This window comes from Trichomycterus rosablanca, chromosome 8, assembly GCF_030014385.1.
Source record: "Trichomycterus rosablanca isolate fTriRos1 chromosome 8, fTriRos1.hap1, whole genome shotgun sequence".
Classification (NCBI taxonomy): Eukaryota; Metazoa; Chordata; class Actinopteri; order Siluriformes; family Trichomycteridae; genus Trichomycterus; species Trichomycterus rosablanca.
Window position 1 is genome coordinate 1682443 of NC_085995.1, and position 24849 is coordinate 1707291.

At 42.3% G+C, this 24849-nt stretch overlaps 3 protein-coding genes across 9 annotated transcripts in view; 1 reads left to right on the forward strand and 2 right to left on the reverse strand.

Moving 5' to 3' along the window:
- Positions 1 to 1199: 1199 nt before the first annotated feature.
- LOC134319642 (olfactomedin-like) lies at positions 1200 to 7270 on the reverse strand. The gene is made up of 5 exons (XM_063000936.1): positions 7238 to 7270; positions 6017 to 6181; positions 4115 to 4327; positions 2953 to 3085; positions 1200 to 2303 (listed from the first exon to the last, which is right to left on the reverse strand). Exons 1-5 carry the CDS (start codon positions 7268 to 7270, stop codon positions 1495 to 1497), a joined length of 1353 nt encoding a protein of 450 aa, XP_062857006.1. The 3' UTR covers positions 1200 to 1494.
- Positions 7271 to 10247: 2977 nt separating this feature from the next.
- LOC134318763 (olfactomedin-4-like) lies at positions 10248 to 14877 on the forward strand. Its single transcript, XM_062999693.1, has 5 exons — positions 10248 to 10311; positions 10421 to 10543; positions 11964 to 12182; positions 13690 to 13843; positions 13952 to 14877. Exons 1-5 carry the CDS (start codon positions 10261 to 10263, stop codon positions 14779 to 14781), a joined length of 1377 nt encoding a protein of 458 aa, XP_062855763.1. The 5' UTR covers positions 10248 to 10260; the 3' UTR covers positions 14782 to 14877.
- Positions 14878 to 21008: 6131 nt separating this feature from the next.
- The window catches only part of ndrg4 (NDRG family member 4), a 40333-nt gene continuing 36492 nt past the window's right edge, over positions 21009 to 24849 (reverse strand). For all 7 annotated transcript variants that reach the window (XM_063000333.1, XM_063000332.1, XM_063000335.1 and 4 more), the window contains one exon: positions 21009 to 21555. In XM_063000333.1, coding sequence (XP_062856403.1) covers positions 21401 to 21555 — 155 coding nt within the window. In that variant the 3' untranslated portion in view covers positions 21009 to 21400. The remainder of the gene's footprint in view (positions 21556 to 24849) is intronic.

A 24849-nucleotide genomic window follows, 5' to 3' on the forward strand; every position in this document is an offset into this window, starting at 1 on the left:
AGTTTTGAGTTGTGCAGTATACAGTGTAGCGTTGTGAGTTGTTCACAGTTGTGCAGTGTTGAGTTGTGTAGTGTAGTGTTGAGTTGTTTAGTGTTGAGTTGTGCAGTGTGCACTGTTCACAGTTGTGCTCACGGCGCTTTAGGGAAGGAGCTGCTGGATCCTGAACAGATTTCTGCTCTCAGTCCTCCTGCCAGCCTGAACGTTCTTCTCCCTTTTTATCTTCCCACAGCCTCTCTTTAACTGCCCTCTGCTTTAGTACCAATGGGTTCCACATGGCAGCCTCACACACACACACACACACACACACACACACACACACACACACACCACTACCCTCTCATTTCTCTCTATTCAGCAAGTTACTATAAATACTATGAAGCAGCATCTTTAGTGTTTAGTTGATGATAGAGGATATAGAAGCTACACGTCATGTCCAAAAGTATTTGGACACTTGACCATGAGCTTGTTGGACGTCCCAATTCTAAAACAAATGCTATCTAAATAGAACAACTGTTAAGTGATATTTTCATGTAGAACAACAACCGCTCTTCTGAAAAGCTTCTCACAAGACTTTGGAGTATGTCTGTGTGTGGGAATTTGTGCCCACTCAGTCAGCATTCGTATGGTTGGGCACTGATGGTGGTAAAAGTTCTGGTTCATTCCAGAGCTGTTGAGTGGGGCTGAGGTCAGGGCTCTGTGCAGGACACTGAAGTTTCCTTATAGAGCTTTTTCTTCAGTGGAGTCTTTTAGCCACGTGGAAACACACACACACACACACACACACACACACATACACACACACACACTCCATTTAACTCCTTTCATTCTAGCGAATTTGAATGAAGCGACTTGCTGCTGCCCCCTGCTGTTTGGATGAGGTTGTGTAAGTTCTATTGTACAGCAACGAACGGGAGAAAGCTTTTATTTATATTTATTTGTTTTATTTGTATTTAATAATATGACATAATAAGTAGAAAGTCAACAAATGACATATTCTGCTCAGTTTACTAAGGATGAAATGAATGATTTACATTGCATCTGTGGGTGTGTTTTCTTTCGCTTTAACTCGCTTTAACTGTATGTATTTGATTCATATAAATGTCAGTACATTGATCCACTCAATATTTTAAATATTCTCCACGCATGACAACAAAATATTTTTACTTAATTATTTATTTATTTATTCATTATTGTGTTTAATTAATGAGGCACATGCAGCAAAGCGAGCAAAATAAGACATGCAATTACAGCGCTTCACCAGCAGATGTCACCATATAGTAAAATTACATTTACATTTATAGCGACATCTGCTGGTACAACAATGGAATGTTAATCTGACCGGCAGTGAATTCTGAGCTCAGTGAATCGGTGGAGATGAAGTCTGTTATTGAGAAAATGAACCTTTCAAACATTCAAGAGCTTTCAAAACATTCATGGACATGCTATTAAAATGCTATTTTTATTTTTTTTGTACCTCTATCACTCATAAACTATCTAAAAGTAAGCATTATAGGCGAGCAGGTAGCCATCGTTGTACATATAGAGCTTCATATCATTGGAGTTATAGTGAAGGTTGGCCACGCCACGTGCCACTTTCTCCAGAGGAAGCGAGAGCGTGTTATCTTCCGCTCCTGTGCTCGTGTCGAAGGCGTAAAACACTTCTTCTTTATAGGTGTCCACATAACGCGTGGCGTACATCACCCCACACACCATAAAGGCGTGGGTCACCGAGCGTTTAAACAGACGGGTCTTCCACGTGTGGGTCACATTAAAGTCTTCTACGTCCACTCGACTCACAACCAAGTTCCCGTGGTTAGCCTCCGTGGCGTAGATCACCCACAACCCCTTGCGATCAGCGGAGAGGCTGATGTCCGTCCACTCACGGCAGCTGTAGTAGCAGTAGGGAAATTTGTTATTGATTCCAGCACCAGGAAGCTTGATGCGCTGGATTTTTTTGGTCTTCACATCGAATCTGCAAAGTTCGTCCTTGTTATAGCACTGATAATACAAGACGTCGCTGTACATAACGCTCCCCGAGCCCTGAATCGCGTCATCGTGGGTGTACGAGTTAGCCAAATTTTCATCCCTGTGATTCCTGCCAGCCATAAAGTCCTCGTAAGTGCTATAGAAGCGGATGGTGATGCCCTGCCTGTGCCCGTTTGCCAGAGGTTGGATCCAGTATGTTTCCTCCCTGTCATGTCTGTCGTGACCCCAGGCTCCAGAAATGAAGGACTTGCTGAAGGGGTTTAGTTTGGTGATGATTGGTGCACTGATGTTTCTCATCACACGCTGAGAACAAGAGCCTGTGAGGAAATGAGACATACGTAAATACTGGTGCACTAAATATTTATGGTATGGGTACTAGTCAAAACAACTTATATACAAATACACCCATGAGTCATAACATTAAAACCACCTACTGGTTTCTACACTCACTGTCTCATACATGCACAACACACACTAACACACCAGCACCATGTCAGCTTCACTGCATTGCTGATCCACCAATTAAATAATACCTGCTCTGTGGTGGTCCTGTGGGGGTCCTGACCATTGAAGAACAGGGTGAAAGCAGGTTTAAAAAGTATGTAGAGAAACAGATGGACTACAGTCAGTAATTGTAGAACTACAATGCTTCTATATGGTAAGTGAAGCTGATAAAATGTACAGTGAGTGTAGAAACAAGGAGGTGGTCATAATGTTATGCCTGATCAGTGTATATACATAATGAATTTAAACTGTGGCAATCTGGTCCCACTGTGGTTTACAATGTGTAAAGTAAAGCCTCCACAAGGGGGCATTTGTGTACAAGTTCATATTTTATTTGCCTGTTAAAACTTTTTGCTCACTAGTCCACTGGAGGTTCCTGCTCAGGTTTTCTGCCACACTTGACGTGATTCCTGTAAAACACACCTCACTGTCAGGTGAAGGGTCAAACCTAAGTCCACTTACTCCTGAAGTCATGTGGGATGGTCCTGCAGGTCTGGACACGGTTACTTAATGACCGCAGCTTCTCCTTCATGGTTTCCAGGTTGAGGATGTCGTCCTTGTGCATCGTGTCCACTTCCTTCTGCAACGTCTGCAACTGAGACACAGATATAAGTACGATTTATGTGGGTCGCTGAGGGGAGGATGGATTTCTTTTCAGAGCTTCGTTCCTTCTAAGGTTTCTTTCTAATCCTGTTTAAGGGAACTCTGCCTAGTGTCTTACACACTGTTTCAATCCACTAAAACACAAAATATCTGTGTGAATTCTAGATCCAACCCACAAGCTTTAGCAATCCACCATGGCAATTGTTATTTATTTGCAATAAAACATGAGGTACTAGTAAACGTAATAGTAGGAACTGAAAGAGGAACTAGACAGGCTAGGATAAGTTCAAAAATAAAGCCAGGGCCGAACAGCTCTGCTACTGGTCGGCTGGGCGCACTCTAGCGAGTATAATTGGCAGTGCCTGAGGCAGACAAATTTGGCCATTAAAAGTCTGTCAGGTGGGAGAAGACTGGACTGAAAGGAGGCACGCTGTGTAAGGACCCTGGTAAGCAGCGGAAAGTGGAGGAGCGCAGAGACCAGGGCGTGGCTCTCCATGCGCAAATAAGAAGGGGTCAGTGGACTGCGCACCCTCCTCAGACACAACCAGAGTCTCCAGCAGCGGAGGAAGAATTGACTACATTAAATTGGGAGAAAAGGGGAGAAAAACGCATAAATAATAAAACTGGAAGCATGTCGACAGATTCCAGGGTGAACCAAGTTGCAAGATGCTTAATTTAGGCAAAACAATAATGTGGCTAAAAGACAGAAGAGGAAAAATGAATAAATGAAGAAAATAATAAAACTTAAAAATATTAAAACCATAAAGCACAACCAAAATAGAAAAACACAAAAAACTAACAAATACTGATGTAGAAACGAAAGAACACTGAAAGCAACCCGGCCAGCTACTCAATCCACCAGTAAGCTGCAAACCAAATCAAACTGGCAGCAGCTAACAGCTCTGGTGCGCCACCATCGTCCACTGACTAAATTGACAGCAAAATGCCAACAAGAAACGCCATTAAACACCCAGGGCCACGCCTTTAAGTTCACCATCACGTTTCTGTAACGTCCACGAACCTCTGTGTGAATCTTCTGTGTCTCAGCTCCAGGCGTTTCCAGATGTGCAGTGTTGATGGTGTGCTGGAGCTGCTGGAGCTCCTCGCTGAGCTCTTTTAGGTGCAGGCCGGTGTACAGGCCGTTGGTTTTAAGGTACTGGAACCTCTGCAGCCGTGCCGTCACGTTCTCCAGGGTGGCCTCCATCTGAGGAAGCTTCGTAAAAGCCACCGATGTCTGGAGGTCAAAAGTCAGAGTTAATTTGGAGTGTGTGTGGAGTGTATCTGACGTGTGTGTGGAGTGTGTGTGGAGTGTATCTGACCTGTGTGTGGAGTGTGTGTGGAGTGTATCTGACCTGTGTGTGGAGTGTGTGGTGTGTGTGGAGTGTATCTGACCTGTGTGTGGAGTGTGTGGTGTCTGTGGAGTGTATCTGACCTGTGTGTGGAGTGTATCTGACCTGTGTGTGGAATGTGTGTGGACTGTGTGGAGTGTGTGTGGAGTGTGTGGTGTGTGTGGAGTGTATCTGACCTGTGTGTGGAGTGTGTGTGGAGTGTGTGGAGTGTATCTGACCTGTGTGGAGTGTGTGGTGTGTGTGGAGTGTATCTGACCTGTGTGTGGAGTGTGTGGAGTGTGTGGTGTGTGTGGAGTGTATCTGACGTGTGTGTGGAGTGTGTGTGGAGTGTATCTGACCTGTGTGTGGAGTGTGTGGTGTGTGTGTGGAGTGTATCTAACCTGTGTGTGGAGTGTGTGTGGAGTGTATCTGACCTGTGTGTGGAGTGTGTGGTGTGTGTGGAGTGTATCTGACGTGTGTGTGGAGTGTGTGTGGAGTGTATCTGACCTGTGTGTGGAGTGTGTGGTGTGTGTGGAGTGTATCTGACCTGTGTGTGGAGTGTGTGGTGTGTGTGGAGTGTATCTGACCTGTGTGTGGAGTGTGTGGAGTGTGTGGAGTGTATCTGACCTGTGTGTGGAGTGTGTGGTGTGTGTGGAGTGTATCTGACCTGTGTGTGGAGTGTGTGTGGAGTGTGTGGTGTGTGTGGAGTGTATCTGACCTGTGTGTGGAGTGTGTGTGGAGTGTGTGGTGTGTGTGTGGAGTGTATCTGACCTGTGTGTGGAGTGTGTGTGGAGTGTGTGGTGTGTGTGGAGTGTATCTGACCTGTGTGTGGAGTGTGTGTGGAGTTTGTGGTGTGTGTGGAGTGTATCTGACCTGTGTGTGGAGTGTGTGTGGAGTGTGTGGTGTGTGTGGAGTGTATCTGACCTGTGTTTGGAGTGTGTGGTGTGTGTGGAGTGTATCTGACCTGTGTGTGGAGTGTGTGTGGAGTGTGTGGTGTGTGTGGAGTGTATCTGACCTGTGTGTGGAGTGTGTGTGGAGTGTGTTGTGTGTGTGGAGTGTATCTGACCTGTGTGTGGAGTGTGTGTGGAGTGTGTGGTGTGTGTGGAGTGTATCTGACCTGTGTGTGGAGTGTGTGTGGAGTGTGTGGTGTGTGGAGTGTATCTGACCTGTGTGTGGAGTGTGTGTGGAGTGTGTGGTGTGTGTGGAGTGTATCTGACCTGTGTGTGGAGGCAAGGCAAGGCAAGTTTATTTGTATAGCACCTTTCATACACAGTGGCAATTCAAAGTGCTTTACATAAGGAAAAATTAAAAGTGGAGTGTGTGGTGTGTGTGTGGAGTGTATCTGACCTGTGTGTGGAGTGTGTGTGGACTGTGTGGAGTGTATCTGACCTGTGTGTGGAGTGTGTGGAGTGTATCTGACCTGTGTGTGGAGTGTGTGGAGTGTATCTGGCCTGTGTGTGGAGTGTATCTGACCTGTGTGTGGTGTGTGTGGAGTGTATCTGACCTGTGTGTGGAGTGTGTGGTGTGTGTGGAGTGTATCTGACCTGTGTGTGGAGTGTGTGGAGTGTGTGGAGTGTGTGTGGAGTGTATCTGACCTGTGTGTGGAGTTTGTTGACTGAATCTTCACAGCTCTGCAGCAGTTGTGTGACGGCCTCGTACCTGGTGACAGGAAAAGCGAATGCGCTGGTGTTCACATCACACACACATGAACCATTTATCTCTTCACCCTGAAACCTCTGAGCACGAGCACGAGCACCTTCCTGCCACCAACATCAAAGAAAAACTGATTTTAGGTGCCAGAAATTAAATATGTAATCAATATTGATTTATCAAATAATGATAATAATTAAAATAACAATAATAATAAAATAATAAATAATAATGTAATATAATAATAGTAATAATAAAATAAAATAATAATAATGATAATAATAATAAAATAATAATAATAATATAATAATAATAACATATAATAATAATGATAATAATAAAATGAAATAAAACTAAATAATAATAAAATAATAATAATAACAAAATATAATTAGTTATTACATATTAATAAATAAACATATAATAATACAAAATAATAAAAATAACAATAATACAGTAGCAAAATATATAATAAAATATATTATAATAAAATAAAGATGATAATAATAGTACTAAATAAAAATAATAATAATAATAATAACAGTAATCTATTTTATTTATTATATAATAAATAATTATTTATCTATAAATTGATATATACATATATATTAATATATTTGGTATTATTATCATTTTACTTTTACAGTCTTTATTATTATTTTATTATCATTATTACATTTTATTATTATTATTTATTCTAGTTAATAATTTTATTATTATTAATAACATTAATAAAATACATTTAATTATTTTTATCATTATTACTTATTATAAAACAATACAATTATTATTATTATTATTATTATTATTATTATCAGACTGTATTTAGTTCTGGCTCTGCACATTTTAGGATTTTCACCACACCCAGTTTAGTTTTATTTAGGCTTTTTATTAGCAGCCACTTTTACTATATAATAATAGAATTAAAGTATAAACTAGTGCAGCTCAGTCCAGCACCCAGACTGAGAAGCAGTCCACATCTAAAGCAATGCAGTCTGAATATCTCTTACAAATAAAGCTTTTATTTAAAACATTTTAAACTACATGTGCATTAATTCCATCAGTCCTGTAGATTCATGTTAAAACTCTGTATTTATTTATCTATTGTAATTATTTATAAGAGCGTTATGGAGGTTTTGGATAAAAAGTGACACATCAGTACTTACAGAGGTGACGAGAAGCAACACGAGCAGGATCATGATGGAACAGTGACACACTGAGTCTCAACTACTGCAAGTGTCTTTATAATCACACACACACACACACACACACACACACACACACACACACCGTCCCAACACACAGATGTCGAAATGACTTTCTTTCACATGACTAATAATTTGGGTTCATTTAGAAGAATTTCCACAAAGGAACTTGAGGGTTGAGGGAAATTCTTGAAGGTGCTGCCACAGCAAATTGTTTCTGGAGCAACCCTCCTTATTTTGATCTGGGCTTAGGAACAGCATTGAGAGTGCACTGACAAGTGCACCTTCCAGTGTCTAGGCTGTTTGATGGCTACCCCCACCGACACACACACACACACACACACACACACACACACACACACACACACAGACAGACACACACAGACAATCATTTCTGAGTAGATTTAAGGTGAGAATTTGGTTCTCAGGTGTTTGAGAATAAGAGAATATTCCCATTATGTTCTTGCATACTGTGGTGTTCTGTGTTGTGGTATTTAGTATTGTAGTATTCAGTATTGTAGTATTCTGTATTGTGGTATTCAGTATTGTGTATTATGATATAGTGTACTGTAGTATTCTGTATTGTAGTATTTTGTACTGCAGTATTCTGTATTGTAGTATTCTGTATTGTAGTATTCTGTATTGTAGTATTCTGTATTGCAGTATTCTGTATTGTGGTATTCAGTATTGTAGTATTCTGTACTGTAGTATTCTGTACTGTAGTATTCAGTATTGTAGTATTCTGTATTGTAGTATTCTGTATTGTAGTATTCTGTATTGCAGTATTCTGTATTGTAGTATTCTGTATTGTAGTATTCTGTATTGCAGTATTCTGTGTTGTGGTATTCAGTATTGTAGTATTCTGTACTGTAGTATTCTGTACTGTAGTATTCAGTATTGTAGTATTCTGTATTGTAGTATTCTGTATTGCAGTATTCTGTATTGTAGTATTCTGTATTGCAGTATTCTGTATTGTGGTATTCAGTATTGTAGTATTCTGTACTGTAGTATTCTGTACTGTAGTATTCAGTATTGTAGTATTCTGTATTGTAGTATTCTGTATTGTAGTATTCTGTATTGCAGTATTCTGTATTGTAGTATTCTGTATTGCAGTATTCTGTATTGTGGTATTCAGTATTGTAGTATTCTGTACTGTAGTATTCTGTATTGTAGTATTCTGTATTGTAGTATTCTGTATTGTAGTATTCTGTATTGCAGTATTCTGTATTGTAGTATTCTGTATTGCAGTATTCTGTATTGTGGTATTCAGTATTGTAGTATTCTGTACTGTAGTATTCTGTACTGTAGTATTCAGTATTGTAGTATTCTGTATTGCAGTATTCTGTATTGTAGTATTCAGTATTGTAGTATTCTGTATTGCAGTATTCTGTATTGTAGTATTCTGTATTGTAGTATTCAGTATTGTAGTATTCTGTATTGCAGTATTCTGTATTGCAGTATTCTGTATTGTAGTATTCTGTACTGTAGTATTCTGTATTGTAGTATTCTGTATTGCAGTATTCTGTATTGTAGTATTCTGTATTTAATTTGGTAGTTTTCTGTATTGTAGTATTGTGTATTGTAGTATTCTGTACTGTAGTATTCTGTATTGTAGTAGTCTGTACTGTAGTATTCTGTACTGTAGTATTGTGCATTGTAGTATTCTGTATTGTAGTATTCTGTATTGTAGTATTCAGTATTGTAGTATTCTGTATTGTAGTATTCTGTACTGTAGTATTCTGTATTGTAGTTTTCTGTATTGTAGTATTCTGTATTGTAGTATTGTAGTATTCTGTATTGTAGTATTCAGTATTGTAGTATTCTGTATTGTAGTTTTCTGTATTGTAGTATTCTGTATTGTAGTATTCAGTATTGTAGTATTCTGTATTGTAGTATTCTGTACTGTAGTATTCTGTATTGTAGTTTTCTGTATTGTAGTATTCTGTATTGTAGTATTGTAGTATTCTGTATTGTAGTATTCAGTATTGTAGTATTCTGTACTGTAGTATTCTGTATTGTAGTAATCTGTACTGTAGTATTGTAGTATTCTGTATTGTAGTATTCTGTACTGTAGTATTCTGTATTGTAGTAATCTGTACTGTAGTATTGTAGTATTCTGTATTGTAGTATTCTGTATTGTAGTATTCTGTACTGTAGTATTGTAGTATTCTGTATTGTAGTATTCTGTATTGTAGTATTCTGTACTGTAGTATTGCAGTATTCTGTATTGTAGTATTCTGTACTGTAGTGTTCTGTATTGTAGTATTCTGTATTGTAGTATTCAGTATTGTAGTATTCTGTACTGTAGTATTCTGTATTGTAGTATTCTGTATTGTAGTATTCAGTATTGTAGTATTCTGTACTGTAGTATTCTGTATTGTAGTATTGTGTATTGTAGTATTCTGTATTGTAGTATTCTGTATTGCAGTATTATACAACAAGTGGTAGCTCAGCAGAGATGCTGCTGGACTAGTGATCGGCGGGTCGCTGGTTCAAGCCCCACCAGCAACATTTGCCACTGTTGGGCCCCTGAGCAAAGGCCCTTTACCCTCGATTGCTTGGATTGTAATAGGTTACAAGTTATTAGGTTATAGGTTAAAAATAAGTCCGTGTGTAGTGAAGAATGTGGAAGGAAAATGTAGGAAGGATTCAAAATGAGGAAGAAGAAGAAATAAGAGAAGTGTCCATGTCTGAAACGTGCCATTTAGGTTTCACCATCCTCACGCTAATCGTGTTAGAATTGTGCAAACATCTCCGAATTTTCCCGCATCCTCATCTTCATGGTCACTCCTCCCAAAACATCAGCAACAAGAGAAATTCCATTCTTTCACTTCTACAATTCACATCTGCTACGTGCAGGTCAGCAGAACTGGAGATGTTTGTTAGAGGAGTTTGATGTTGCTGGGATGGGATGGGAGGAGGGTCTTGATTTAAAACCACCCGGAGACTCTGAAGTTCTCTTATGAAGCTGCAGCGTCTCCAGCATGAAGTCGTCTGAGCTGCTGGTGGTGTTTTTATTCGCGCTTTTCTCTCAGGTAAGAGGAACACGGCTGTGCTCATCCGAATTCTGACAGGGTACAAATGAAGAAAACGTAAATCTAAACGATTGATTGGTGGTGACGTGATGGTTTTGGTTCTCTGCAGTGTGTGAGAGGAAAGGGTTGTGTGTGTAAGCTGAAGAACTCGGAGAAACCTTTTCCTGCTCAGAAGCTCGAGTCCATCCACACCGACGCATCCAAATGCAACCGGAGCATCAGCTCAGGTCAGGTGTGTACTTCAGCTTTTATACGTAAAGGTTTACATTCAAATAACACACAAATACACACTGAATTACTGTTTATAATTAATGTGTGATGCCTAATGTGAAGAGTTACCTACACTTGCAAATTAAGTCACTGATGACCTGTAATTGATTATTTATTTCTCAAATATTGGCTAATTCTTACTAATGATTAGGCAGCATCTATCGAGTTTAACAAGGCTGTAGGTTAGTCTTGGACAGTCTTTAACCTACATACCTCATTTATAATAAAGTTGGGACATTTTGAAAATTCAATAAACAAAGAATCTGCAATGTGTTCATTCTTTTAAATCTTTACAAAAGTAGAAAGAAAAGATGTTTAATGACAAATTTGATTAGATAGATAGATAGATAGACAGACAGACAGACAGATAGACAGACAGATCACTTTATTAATCCCATAGGGGAAAACAGTTATTACAGAAGCTCATGTTGTATTAAAGCAAAAATTATTAAAGTACAAACATATTAAAGTACAGACGTAATGTTGTACAACACTATGTAATTAAATAAATAGAATAAAAAGATGTAGTATGTAATATAATATAAAAAAGTGTCATTGCAGTAAATATGGTCATATGAGATATGTAATATATAATATACTAATCATACAAATTTGATTTGATTACCGTGTTCCGGTAGCATTCCAATTAATTTCACTTTTTAATGCTTTGGGAACTGACGACACTGACTGTTGAAGTTTGCGAGTGGAATTCTTCTCCGTTCTTGCTCTATACGAGACTTCAGCTCCTCAACAGGGCGTGGTCGTCTGATTCTCTCATGACATTTGACAAAAACTAATGAACTTTAGCAGATAGTCTATGAACTTTTCACTATTATTTTGCTTCTGTCCCAACTTGTTTTGGATCGTGGTGCATTCAATTTAAAATGTGTTTATATTAACAAGATACAGTGAAGTTGATCAGTAAAGACATTTCTTTTACATCTACTGTTAGAATTAACAAATCACAGATTGTGCTGTTGTATATTACCTTCTGTCAGATATTATCTATTGCAGTGGTCCCCAGCCTTTTTTGCACCATGGACCGGTTTTATATAAGATATAATTTCACAAACCAGCAGGAGGATTTAAAATAGAATAACTATAGAATAGAAAATCTGTGTGAATCCTGAGCTTTTTCCGCCGCAACGAGACGCTACTCCCACCTAGTGGTGATTGGGGACAATAACACCTACAGGACACCGCATATTCCAATACCGGTCCGCGGCCTGCTGGTTGGGGACCACTGATCTATTGCATGTAACAAAATTTAACACACCTTCTAATTAGTGTTTAATTCCTATAGATTTATTACAACGATTTATTTCCATCCACCAATTCATTCGGGAACATCCTTCGTTTCTCTCTCTCTATGTTCCTCCCAGATGCTGGAGGTGGACGTGTTAACGTTGGGGGTTCAGCGGCGGCTGGAGCAGCTGGCGGAGAGCGTATCTGCGCTGGAGATAGAGGACGACGGTGATCTGTACGGAGCCGTGTCACTGCGTGTCATCGAACTGGAAGTCGCCGAGGTTCTGGAGCTCATGTTGAAACTGAACCGGAGTCTCGGTTCTCACCAGCAGCTCAGTGAGAGCACCAGCATCAAGGTGAAAAACACCACCTCACCATCACTACACTCCGTCCACATACTTTATTATATCAGCAGCTCAGTGAGAGCACCAGCACCAAGGTGAAAAACACCACCTCACCATCACTACACTCCGTCCACATACTTTATTATATCAGCAGCTCAGTGAGAGCACCAGCACCGAGGTGAATTATTAAAATAGCACCGTTCCTACATGCTATTACTACAATACATACATTTATTTATATTTATATAGGTGTTTGGGTGTATGGGCAGTGGTAGCTCAGCTGTTAGTGAACTACTGGTCAAAAGTTGCCAGTTCAAGCCCCACCACCAACACATTGCCACTGTTGGGCCACTGAGAAAGACCCTTAACCCTCAGTTGGTCAAAATGTACCTGATCACAACTGTAAATCATTTTGGATAAAAGCGTCTGCTAAATGCCATACATGTACATGATGACAGGTAGGTGTCAGCTGTACTCGCTGGACCAAAGCAAACCCAATGTCTCACTCAAAGGCTTGATAACCAAACTGAAGCACTGAACCAATGCTTGAAAGAGCTGGAGGATGACCAGCAACTAGATGGATGGGCACAATAAGAGGAACAAAGAGAAGACAGGATACTCTGGAGAACTGATCAGCCATAACATTAAAACCACCTCCTTCTGTCTACACTCACTGTCCATTTTATCAGCTCCACTTACCATATAGAAGCACTTTGTAGTTCTACAATTACTGACTGTAGTCCATCTGTTTCTCTACATACTGTGTTAACCTGCTTTCATGCTGTTCTTCAATGGTCAGGACCACAGGACCACCACAGAGCAGGTATTGTTTAGGTGGTGGATGATTCTCAGCACTGCAGTGACACTGACATGGTGGTGGTGTGTTAGTGTGTGTTGTGCTGGTATGAGTGGATCAGACACAGCAGCGCTGCTGGAGTTTTTAAATACCATGTCCACTCACTGTCCACTCTATTAGACACTCCTACCTAGTCGGTCCACCTTGTAGATGTAAAGTCGGAGATGATCGCTCATCTATTGCTGCTGTTTGAGTCGGTCATCTTCTAGACCTTCATCAGTGGTCACAGGACGCTGCCCACGGGGCGCTGTTGGCTTGATGTTTTTAATTGGTGGACTATTCTCAGTCCGGCAGTGACAGTGAGGTGTTTAAAAACTCCAGCAGCGCTGCTGTGTCTGATCCACTCATACCAGCACAACACAAAGGGGGTAACAAAGCATGTAGAGAAACAGATGGACTACAGTCAGTAATTGTAGAACTACAATATATGGTAAGTGGAGCTGATAAAATGGACAGTGAGTGTAGAAACATGATTCTAGTTCCATGTTTGATGTGCTTGACCCGTGCCTCCTACTCATGCCTGTGTTTCAACTTTGTTTTCAGTTTTGATTATTATTTCATTACACGCAGTCCCTCCCTCCTGCCGTGGAGATCGGCAAGGGGGCACATTGACAGAATGGTCCTCTTCTAATTGTTGTGTCTTTTTATTTGTCTGGATTGAAGTTGCAATCCATGATGGAGGACATGCAGGAGCTGGAGAGCTTCGATCACTTACACGTAGTGAGAAAACAACTAGAGAACCAGCGCATTAGGAGAGAATTAGCCGAGTGTCAACATGAACTTCAGACCACCGATCAGCCTCCCACTGCTCAACCAGGTACATCTATTTACACCATTAAACTTAAACTGTTACTGTAATATCCAGTAATTCAGCAATAAACATTCCTCTGTGTGTGTGTGTGTGTGTGTGTGTGTGTGTGTGTAGGACACTGTCCACAAGGCCAGCTGGTTGACGTGTCCGGCCCTAGAATTTACACCCTCACTCAGCATGGAACCTCGTATGCTTACGGCGCCTGGGGTAAAGACCCCAAACCTGCGCCAGGGAAGGAGAACGAATACTGGCTGGTGGCTCTGACCTCTAGTAACGTGTTTGCTAATTATGTGCGTCGGTACAGCAGTTTAAGCACCTTGCTCGTCGGCGTTAGTCCTGTGGACACCGTCATCGCCTCGGGAAACCCAACCACAAACACCATTCAGGGTCCTAACGTGGTCATGTATGACGACGCGCTCTACTATAACTGCTACAACGGACCCTACGTGTGTCGCTTCAACATGTCCGATCAGTCCATTTCCAACGTGCAGCTGCCTCCAAACACCGGCTTTAATAGTAAGCTTAATTTCGGCCATTTGGCCGCCGCGTACGGTTACACAGACTTAGATTTATCTACGGATGAATCGGGCGTCTGGGTCGTGTACGCCACTCCGGAAAATTTCGGCAACGTGATCCTCAGCAAGGTGGCAGAAGGGATTCCGCCGTCGCTGAACCAAACGTGGCAAACATCTCTGCACAAGCGTACTGTTACTAACACTTTTGTGGCATGCGGCGTTCTTTATGCCACACGCTACCTGGATAAAGATCAGGAGGAGATCTTCTACTCGTTCGACACAGAGACGGGCAAAGAGAGCTACGACCTGAGGATCTCCATCAAGAAAATGCAGACCAACATCCAGTCGCTAAATTACAATCCAGAGGACCGGAAGCTCTATGTGTACAGCGACGCCTACATTCTGTTATACGATGCTGTATTTCAGTAATTTCAATACCATCCGGTCCTACGTTTTGTCATGTCACTCATTAATGATTACGACTAATTACACATATGCTGTTCTTCAAATAAAACATGCTAATAAATAAACACACACGTTCCTTATGTTGTACTATGACTTCTCTCTGTAGACTTTATAAAAATCACTTAGTCCCTCATATTTAAAACAGTAGAAGGTGCTCGGCTGGCACTGAGGTCTAATATGCCAGACTTTTAACCTTTAGGTTCTAATATGCAGCATCTAACATGCAGACCAGTATAAAGATGCACCAGTGGCTTTACAGAGAAGGTCTGTGCTGGCATGTGTTGTGCTAATTGAAAAGCTTGGATAGGCTCCAGCACCCCCTTAAAGCTTACCCCCCCCCCCCCCCCCCCCCCCCACCCCCCGCGACCCTGACTGGATAAGCGGTTAAGACAGTGAGTGAGTGTTTCTGTAATTTGCGGTTTGTTACCTCCATCTAGTGGACATTTTGAGAAATGCAATTTATTACAGGTTACAACGAACAGGTGCATGTGTACACCCCATGAAAACGTGCCAGTAGGTGTAATGGCTGCTCTAATTGTCACTGTATGTGTGAGTGAGTGAATAAATGAGAGTGTGGTGCTTCGTGATGGTTTGACGCACCCTGTCCATGGGGGTGTTTGTGACACTGGACTCACTGGACCCACGTTTGCCCTGTTGAAGCCAACCTTCAATCTCAAACCACAGAAGTATGGGCCCCCCTGCTCTGTTGTAATACCATTCTACATCTACCAAACTAAAAGCAGCACAGACACAAGCAGAACGACAGAACACAGCTTAGTTGTTACTCGTCTTTCTTATTTTATTGTAGTTACATGATCAGTACAGACATTTACGTTTTTATTATCCATTTATATTTTACATGAACACTTGTTTTAAAGTATCAAGCAGGAGAGAATCAGTCTGATTGTTTCGGACAGGGAAGAGCCCTATAATACATCTACCAAGTTCTCAGAACACAATAACTTATTGCTCAATGCAAAATCAATAATAACAATAAGAATAATAAGAATAAGAATAAGAATAAAATGTTTACATGCACAACACAAAGCGTTAAACAGCGAGGACCTACATCAGAAAAGTGATGCATGAGGTGAGGTGAACTTGACAGGTAAAACAGACAATGAATGAACCTTCTGAACCTTTTAGTCTTTAAAACTGTCAACAATAAAACCACCTTCTTGTTTCTACACTCACTGTCCATTTTATCAGAACAGAAAGTCGGTCATCTTCTAGACCTTCATCAGTGGTCACAGGATGCTGCCCACGGGGCGCTGTTGGTTGGATATTTTTGGTTGGTGGACTATTCTCAGCCCAGCAGAGACAGTGAGGTGTTTAATAACTCCAGCAGTGTCTGATCCACTCATACCAGCACAACACACACTAACACACCACCACCATGTCAGTGTCACTGCAGTGCTGAGAATAATCCACCACCTAAATAATACCTGCTCTGTGGTGGTCCTGTGGGGGACCTGACCATTAAGGAACAGCATGAAAGAGGGCTAACAAAGCATGTAGAGAAACAGATGGACTACAGTCAGTAATTGTAGAACTACAAAGTGCTTCTATATGGTAAGTGGAGCTGATAAAATGGACAGTGAGTGTAGAAACAAGGCGGTGGTTTTAATGTTATGGTTGATCAGTGTGTATTAAAACATTAACAATAATTGGCATGGCAGTTCTTAGAGTATTAAGAGAGTTGTAATACCTGATATCAACCGTTTATGAAATTTTTTGCTCCGTGTCCTGGCCGAGGGTTCAGTCATGTGTTTGCATCATTTCTTTTATTTATTTATTTATTTATTTATTCATTTCTAAGAATCAGACCGTCTGTGATAAAGTCTGACCCGGGATCAGTGGTGGAAAACAGAAGAGTGTCATCGAGCAGACGAGTGAAGGGGAATGAAACACAGCTGCATGCAAACACAAACAAGAAAAGAAATAAAGGCTCCGTCCCAAATACGACTGAAAAAACTGCTTTTATTTGTTGGTCGTTTCAGGGTTAAAAAGCACCAATAATTAGCTCCCTATGTTTAAATACACTACTTTACATTACAGATGAGGTTATTTCTACTCAAAATGTTCTATTTGCGTTGTTTTTTGTTGTGTTTAATGAATTAATTTTTCACCCAGTCCAGTCCACAAGCTGGGCTGCAAATCACTTCCTTTTACCTGCCAGGGGTTGGGGTCTTATGGACTACACTACCATCCGTGATCAGCCGCCCCCCCCATGCAGGCGTACACCAGCAACGAAGAACCTTGTATCAGTCATCAGCGTGTGTCTGTGTAGGCGTCTGTGTAGGCTCTCCTAAACATCAGTAATTCATCTTTCTTCTGACTGCCAGGTTTGGTTTGATTGTTGCACGTCCCATCAGATCCCCGGGATCTGGTTGGCCACCCTTGGTGCCACCCCAGGTTTTTTCAGGTCACCTCCTGATCAACATACTTCGATCCTTCCATCTATGAGGGACAGAATTAACCTGATGCTCAGTCAGATGGAAAAAAATTAACTACTGTTAATTGTTTTTAATTATTGCACATCTGCCCCAAACGTTTCACCCCCTGACCACTCAAGCTACATTTTAAAAGTATGAAAGGTGCGAAACAATAGTCGTCTTTACCTTATTTATTTGCTTCCAAGGGGGGCAAATACCCTCCATCATAGCTTTTAAAATGCCACAGAAGGACATTTTTGGTACTTGAATTGTATCATGTTCCATCCATAACAGTGTGCAGCAGATATTTGGGTTTCACGCTGCACCGTGGTGTAAAGTACACACCTACAGGACCCTCCGGGAGAACCAGACGGACGAGGAGTCGATTAGCCCTTATGAGGTGACCGTGGGCATCTGTAAGGGTCGGGGCACCTTGAGTTTTGAAGGGACGGGATTTGAGTGGGTTTGGGATTTGCCCTACATTCTGAGCTTGGAGCACGACGCTCCAGAAAGCCCCGCCCCTTCCAGACACGTTAACAGGACACACCCCGGCGGCGGCGGACGCGTCGCATCCCGTGTGTTTGAGCCAATCAATTCACAGCTCCTGTGAACCGTACTGGATTCTGATCGAGTTCATTGGCTCATTCGGTGGACGGAGGAGCCCGTAGGTACCGGTTTAACTGAATTAGTGTACTTAGCAATGGCACAATACATTCACACCTCGGAAATCATATAAATAAAAGAGCTTATTCATTTATTGAGCTTATTGTACTAGTTAAAACATTCAACTTGTTAATGCCCCCCCTCCCTTTGTAGCTATAACAGTCCCATTTGGAGTGCGTCTATAGGAAATTGTGCCTATTCTATCAAAACTACAAAGCCTGGCTTATAACACACTGATCAGCCATAACATTAAAACCACCTCATTTGTTTCTACACTCACTGTCCATTTTATCAGCTCCACTTACCATATAGAAGCACTTTGTAGTTCTACAATTACTGACTGTACTCCATCTGTTTCTCTGCTGTTCTTTAATGGTCAGGACCCCCACAGGACCACCACAGAGCAGGTATCATTTAGGTGGTGGATCATTCTCAGCACTGCAGTGACACTGACATGGTGGTGGTGTGTTGTGCTGGTATGAATGGATCAGACACAGCAGCGCTGCTGGAGTTTTTAAACACCTCACTGTCACTGCTGGACTGAGAATAGTCCACCAACCAAAAATATTCAGCCAACAGCGCCCCGTGGGCGGCGTCCTGTGACCACTGATGAAGGTCTTTACATCTACAAGGTGGACCGACTAGGCAGGAGTGTCTAATAGAGTGGACAGTGAGTGGACACGGTATTTAAAAACTCCAGCAGCGCTGCTGTGTCTGATCCACTCATACCAGCACAACACACACTAACACACCACCACCATGTCAGTGTCACTGCAGTGCTGAGAATAATCCACCACCTAAATAATACCTGCTCTGTGGGGGTCCTGTGGGGGTCCTGACCACTGAACAGGGTGAAAGCAGGTTAAAAAGGTATGTAGAGAAACAGATGGACTACAGTCAGTAATTGTAGAACTACAAAGTGCTTCTATATGGTAAGTGGAGCTGATAATATGGACAGTGAGTGTAGAAAGAAGGAGGTGGTTTTAATGTTATGGTTGATCAGTGTATAATACTATAATTATTATTTTCCCCCTGTTCGCAATGCGTGTGGCTAAGACATCTAAAGTAAATAATTAAATAGAGTTACTTTTGTACTTTTGGCCATACAGAGTAGATATCAGGCATCCTGATTCTTAACTATCAATAACCTGATTTGCAAACTGTTAAAGTCGATGAAAATGTGGTTCACATGTCAGTGAACGCAGCATTTTTGGTGCAACTTGACGCGAACCCTCGGCTCAGGGTTCCAGTTTGGTTCGGCTTGGTGTGATTGTCTAAACAAATCCCAGGCTAAACCACGCCCATAACAAGGTAGAATCATAGCCCTTCTCAACCAAAGTGGAACTGGTTCCATTCCAGTTTGGGAACCTAGTTTTGAACCGTTCCAGAGCGAACTGTGATGGCATCCGTGGGCGTGTCGGGTTGTACCTTCTTTTTATCACTGATATTTGATCTGCGCTTGGATCTGTAACAGCAGCACGAATGCTCGCGGGTAATCTTCTTACTACCGTGGTTCCTTTACTTCTGTACCGGCGACTCGGGCTACTAACCAGGGTCCTTATACAGCATTGACGACCCCGCCCACTTGAACTGGGCACCCCAAGATTTTACTCTTTAACTTAATGTGACCCAAAACTCTCTAATGTTTATTTGGGAATGCTGTGTGATTGGCTGAGAGTTGGTGTGCTTGCTCCTGATTGGCTGTAGAAGCAATATAACCTTCATACTGTCATACAGTCATGCGCTCATGGTCCACGGAAGTCCCATAAACCACGTCCAGCTTTTCTTTGTGTTGCTATTAACCCTCCTGCATTTATTTATTTATATATTTTCCAACAGTAGTTTCTGAGACCACGCTCCAACACGGCTGTTTACATTCTAATTTACAAGAAAGCTAATTAAATAAACTTCAGAGCTCAGACGTCACAAATAGTTCCTAAATAGCTCATGAGTTTGTTTAGTCTAGTTTATATCAAGTCTAATTAAAGTACAAACCAAAATCAGAAAAAGTTGGGACAGTATGGAAAATGCAAATAAAATAAAAACACAAGAGTTTTTTACATTTACTTTGACTTTTATTTGATGTCAGACAGGATGAACTTGAGATATTTCATCTTTTATCTGCTCAACTTTATTTCATTTATTAATAAACATCCATTCCTGCATTTCAGGCCTGCAACACATTCCAAAAAAGTTGGGACGGGGGCTATTTAGGGCTAGTAATGAGGTGAAAAATCTAAATAATGATGTGATGTGAACAGGTGATTGTGATCATGGTTTGGTACAAAAGCAGCATCCAGGACAGGCTGAGAGTCTCAGAGGATCAGAGGATCCAGTTTGTCCACAAATGTTTAAAAACAATGAACCTCAAAGAAAGATTGGAAGGGATTTGCATGTTCTCCCTCTACAGTGCAGAATATCATTAAACCATTCAAGGTCATTTACACTTCTGTGATGCAGCATTAATGTAGAAAAGTACATTGAGATCTTAGAGCAACATGTGCTGCCTTCAAGACGTCGTCTTTTCCAGGGACGTCCAGCATTTTTCAACAAGACGATGCAAAACCACCTGCTGCACACATTACAAAGGCGTGGCTGTGGGAGAAGAGGGTACGGGTACTGGACTGGCCTGCCTGCAGTCCTGACCTGTCCCCAATAGAGAACGTGTGGAGAATTTTGAAATGAAAACATACTGTTGTACATCTTAAGACGTGTTTGCAGGAAGAACGAGACAAAATAAATCCTGAAACACTAAATCACTCGGTCTCCTCAGTGCCAAAACGTCTTTTAAGAGCAACATTACAAAGTGGTAAATGCTTTACTGTCCCAACTTTTTTTGGAATGTGTTGCAGGTCTGAAATGCAGGAATGGATGTTTATTAATAAATAAAATATCTCAGGTTCATCCTGTCTGCAATCAAATAAAAGTCAAAGTCAATGTAAGAAACTGTGTTTTTATTATCTGCATTTCCATGCTGTCCCAACTTTTTCTGATTTGGGGTTGTAAATATTCTCTTTGAACAGCCGCTACGTGTTTAGGCTGCTTGTAAATTAGTCAAAAACAATAAACAAAAACAAGCTTCATACAGGCAGGTTGTCGAGCAGCAGGGTTCCAACGGTTGTAACCACTTTAATGGAAGCGCAAAATTTTACAAGATGCATTTGAACACACAGAGCAGGGGCTGATGGGAGTTGTAGTCTGAGAAGGATGCAGGTAAAGAAGGAGGAGAAGGGGAAACACAGGAGCAAAAAACAACACACCACCATTTATCCAGCCGAGAATGAATGAACGATCAGGAAAAACCAGCAGTTTGAGGATCGATCAACATTTTACAGTTAATAGAACATCGACACACAGACAGATGAAGCACGAGATGAAGGGAACTAGTGCTATCTCATGCCCTCTGTGTGTGTGTGTGTGTGTGTGTGTGTGTGTTATATATATGTAGGTGTACGTTAGCGTGTGTGTTTGAAGCGTATACGTGCTCAGCAGGACACCTCCATGGTGTGGCTGAGCTGGCCGACGCCCTCGGTGCTGTCCGAGTGAACACACGCCCGGTTGCGGGATCCGTCCAGGGAGCTGCCGCTGGTCAGCGAGGCCGTGCGGGACCGGGCCAGGCGGGTCATGCTGGCCGACGGCACTGCGACAGAGAGACGAGAGAGAGGAGAGGTGAGGAGGACGGCGGTACGACGGCGGGACGCATGCTGTGGCGTGAGGAGGCGTTTGGGGTGGCATGCTAGTTCTACATGCCAGCGGCTTCTGAGGAGATCGTTCAAGCGTCCGTGGGATCGGATGGGTCGATAGTTGAGGACAAAAGTTTATACACACTTCTTAAAGAACAGTCTCAGGGTTTTAATCATTTCTGCGACTGATTAGTTTTGGTGACTGAATGATTGAAACGACCTGTCTAGGTCAGATGGACCCACTGCAACCTTGACCAGGATAAAGCGGTGCTAAAACAAACAATATCTCTCTTTCTTATAGCTGTTGCGCACCACTGCAGAGATCTGGGTTCAAATCTAATATATACAGTCATGTGCCCAGATATGGGATATTCCACTAGCACACCAACACTGGGATTCTGAACTCCCAGAGTCAGCTGGGCGCCCCCTAGTGAGTACAATCGGCAGTGCAGACAAAATTGCAGCACACAAAATTGGCCACTAGTCTCCCGGGTGGGAAAAGCCCGGACTATAAAAATAAATGGAGTCTTCGACGCTGTGTAGGGACCCAGATTAGTAGCCCAAGGCGCCTGTACAGAATAAATGAACGAATAATTTAACTAATTAAATAATTGTGGGGGAGCCTATTCCAGCTTTTCAATGGGCGCAAGGCACCCAGTAACACCCTGGATGAGGCGCCAGTCCATCGCAGGGCAGACGCACACACCCATTCACCTATAGGGTAATTCAGTGTCTCCAATTAGCTTGACTGCACGTTTTTGTACTGTGGGAGGAAACCGGAGCTCCACACAGAAAGGACCCGGACCGCCCCACCTGGGGATCGAACCCAGGACCTTCTTGCTGTGAGGCGACAGTGCTACCCACCGAGACATTTCATTTAACCACCTTCTTAATCCTGATTAGGGTCGTGGTGGGTACAAATTCACCAGAAAACCGTGGGTGCAAGGTAGGACTACCATGGACGGGAATTGACAGGGCGCCGATCCATCGCAGGGCTTTGACCACCCTCCACCTCAGATGCTGATATAACGTTTTCGATACACGGAGGGAGGCGTTAGCTGGCGTGATCTCTGTATAAGTAGAGCGTCTAAATAATCTGCCTTATAAGCTCCATGTCTTATTAGAATCCTCTCTACTGAGGCAGCTGATCAGGTAGGCAGTAGGCAGCGAGGCAGCAGGGCGGGGCAAAAAAATATCAATCATTTAGTCACAGAAAAAGCTTCAGTTGCAGAAATCGTTAAACTCTGTAACCGTCAGCACACGTTTATAGAAACTTTTAACCTCAGCTGTTATTAAACCACCTCAGGATACAGAAACGTTTCATCACTTCCAGTTTCATGCAGACGCAGGAGATCCACAAACACACCAGCTCTGTTTATATCAGGTCCTCAACAACTTCCACTGATCAGGAGTCTTTCACATGATGAGCATTTAAACCCTGCGCATATTGCACGGCATAGACGTTGATTTTAAAAACAATACACGATGCTGACCGACGGCTCTGACACTGTACTCACACGCAGTTTTATATAAAGTGAATTTTATTTTATGCCATTTATGACTTTTAGCAAAGCAACTCACTGTTGCTCAGGGACCCAAGAGTGCAGTGACTGGGATTAAACCACTAGTACCTTAACCGCTAAGCTAACACCATTTCATTAATCTGAAGTGCTACGACGTCACGGCAGGCGAGTCCAGGATGAGGAAATGTGTGATTGCTAACCACTTCAAACCTCACTAGTCGCCATGTCTTATTGTTTAGCGTTGCGCTAGATTTAAGATGGAATAAAACATTTAGTTTAGCTTTTTTTGTGTGAATCAGTTTCTCGCCGAGGTGCTGATCTCTCCGAGTTCGAATCTCAGCTCTGCTACCGGTTGGCTGGGTGCCCCTAGCAGGCATGACAAAATCAGTCGCTAGTCTGCTGAGTGGGAAAAAAACGGATTAAGAAAGTGGGCGGGGTCTTTAAGGCTCTGTGAGGACCCTGGTTAGTAGCCCGAGGTGCCTGGAGAGAAGTGGAGGAACGTGGAGATCAGCGTGTGACTCTCCAAGCATGAGACCGACCTCACGAAGTACAGGCGAATAAGAAGAGGTCAGAAGGGGCGTGTCTCAAGCAAATATACCCTCCTCGTACGCCGATTTTGCCTTTTAGTGCTCCTTTTTGTAAACAGCGTCCACAAACAATGCTAAGAACGTACGATGGCGGGAATACAGAATGACGCGATTATAAACCGGAGAGAAAATGAAAGTGGAAGTTGTTGAGCGACTCTGTTGGATCTCAGATTCTTTACGATCGCTCATTTATCAGTTATATAAAAAACACCACACTGCTGCCGTCCTCATTGGTTCCAAACTACTAAAGACCCGGTCACACAGGAAACCAGCCAATCACGTCACGTCACAGCCGGGGCGTGCTCGGCTCTTCCTGGTGTGACGGGGCCTTAATAAAGAGCGGCTCTATATTTAACAGCACATGACAGTATAGCCCGTGTATCCTGTTCCACAAGCGCCTCTGATTGGCTGGAGCTGCCAGCCGGCCATGCAGCGGGCATGATGGGTCATTCAATGGCTGGGATGCACAGAAACTCACGACAGAAATCAAACACACTGAACGCAGACGACGAATGAAAGGAAACGCTCGACACCGCGTTCACACCAGAAACTCATCTGCACCTCATGCCGTCGGAATCTTTGCCCAAGTCTGGTTTTGGTGCCCCTCAAACCCAGGACTGTGTGACACTGTGCCCTCCCATCGTCACTCGGGTTTTAATCTTGGAGCAGGACTTGCAAACTCGCTTGACTGTGGACAGTGTCACCCATGCTCTTGCAGCCTCTCAAGTCATGTGACCCTCCAGACCATTCTGGGGGGGCAATATTGTACCTATAAAGCTGTTTTTTGGGTTTTTAGGATGTTTCATAAGTATTCGGACACTCGACCACAAGCTTATTGGACGTTCCATGTGTGTGTGTTTGTTTGAGTGTGTGTGTGTGTGTTATGTGTGTGTGTATGTACTGTACGTGTGTGTGTATGTACTTGTGTGTGTATGTGTGTTGTGTGTGTATGTATTTGTTTGAGTCTGTGTGTTTGTGTATTTGTGTAAGTCTATATGTGTGTGTTAGTATACATTTGTTCCTCTGTGTGTGTGTGTGTGTGTGTGTGTGTGTGTGTGTGTGTGTGTGCGCGCACATGGTATTGAAATAGAGTGACCTCTGTAAAAAGGTGTCTCACGATGTTAAAATGTCTGTGTGTGGG

Excerpts from the sequence above, each read along its gene's own strand:
- LOC134319642 (XM_063000936.1), bottom strand. The coding sequence starts at position 7,270 with ATGATCCTGCTCGTGTTGCTTCTCGTCACCTCT. Across the intron at positions 3,086-4,114 it reads CACAGAAGATTCACACAGAG|TTGCAGACGTTGCAGAAGGA; the intron begins GTTCGTGGACGT and ends TCTGTGTCTCAG. Across the intron at positions 2,304-2,952 it reads CATCCCACATGACTTCAGGA|GCTCTTGTTCTCAGCGTGTG; the intron begins GTAAGTGGACTT and ends ATTTCCTCACAG.
- LOC134318763 (XM_062999693.1), top strand. The coding sequence starts at position 10,261 with ATGAAGTCGTCTGAGCTGCTGGTGGTGTTTTTATTCGCGCTTTTCTCT. Across the intron at positions 10,544-11,963 it reads GGAGCATCAGCTCAGGTCAG|ATGCTGGAGGTGGACGTGTT; the intron begins GTGTGTACTTCA and ends TGTTCCTCCCAG. Across the intron at positions 13,844-13,951 it reads GCCTCCCACTGCTCAACCAG|GACACTGTCCACAAGGCCAG; the intron begins GTACATCTATTT and ends GTGTGTGTGTAG.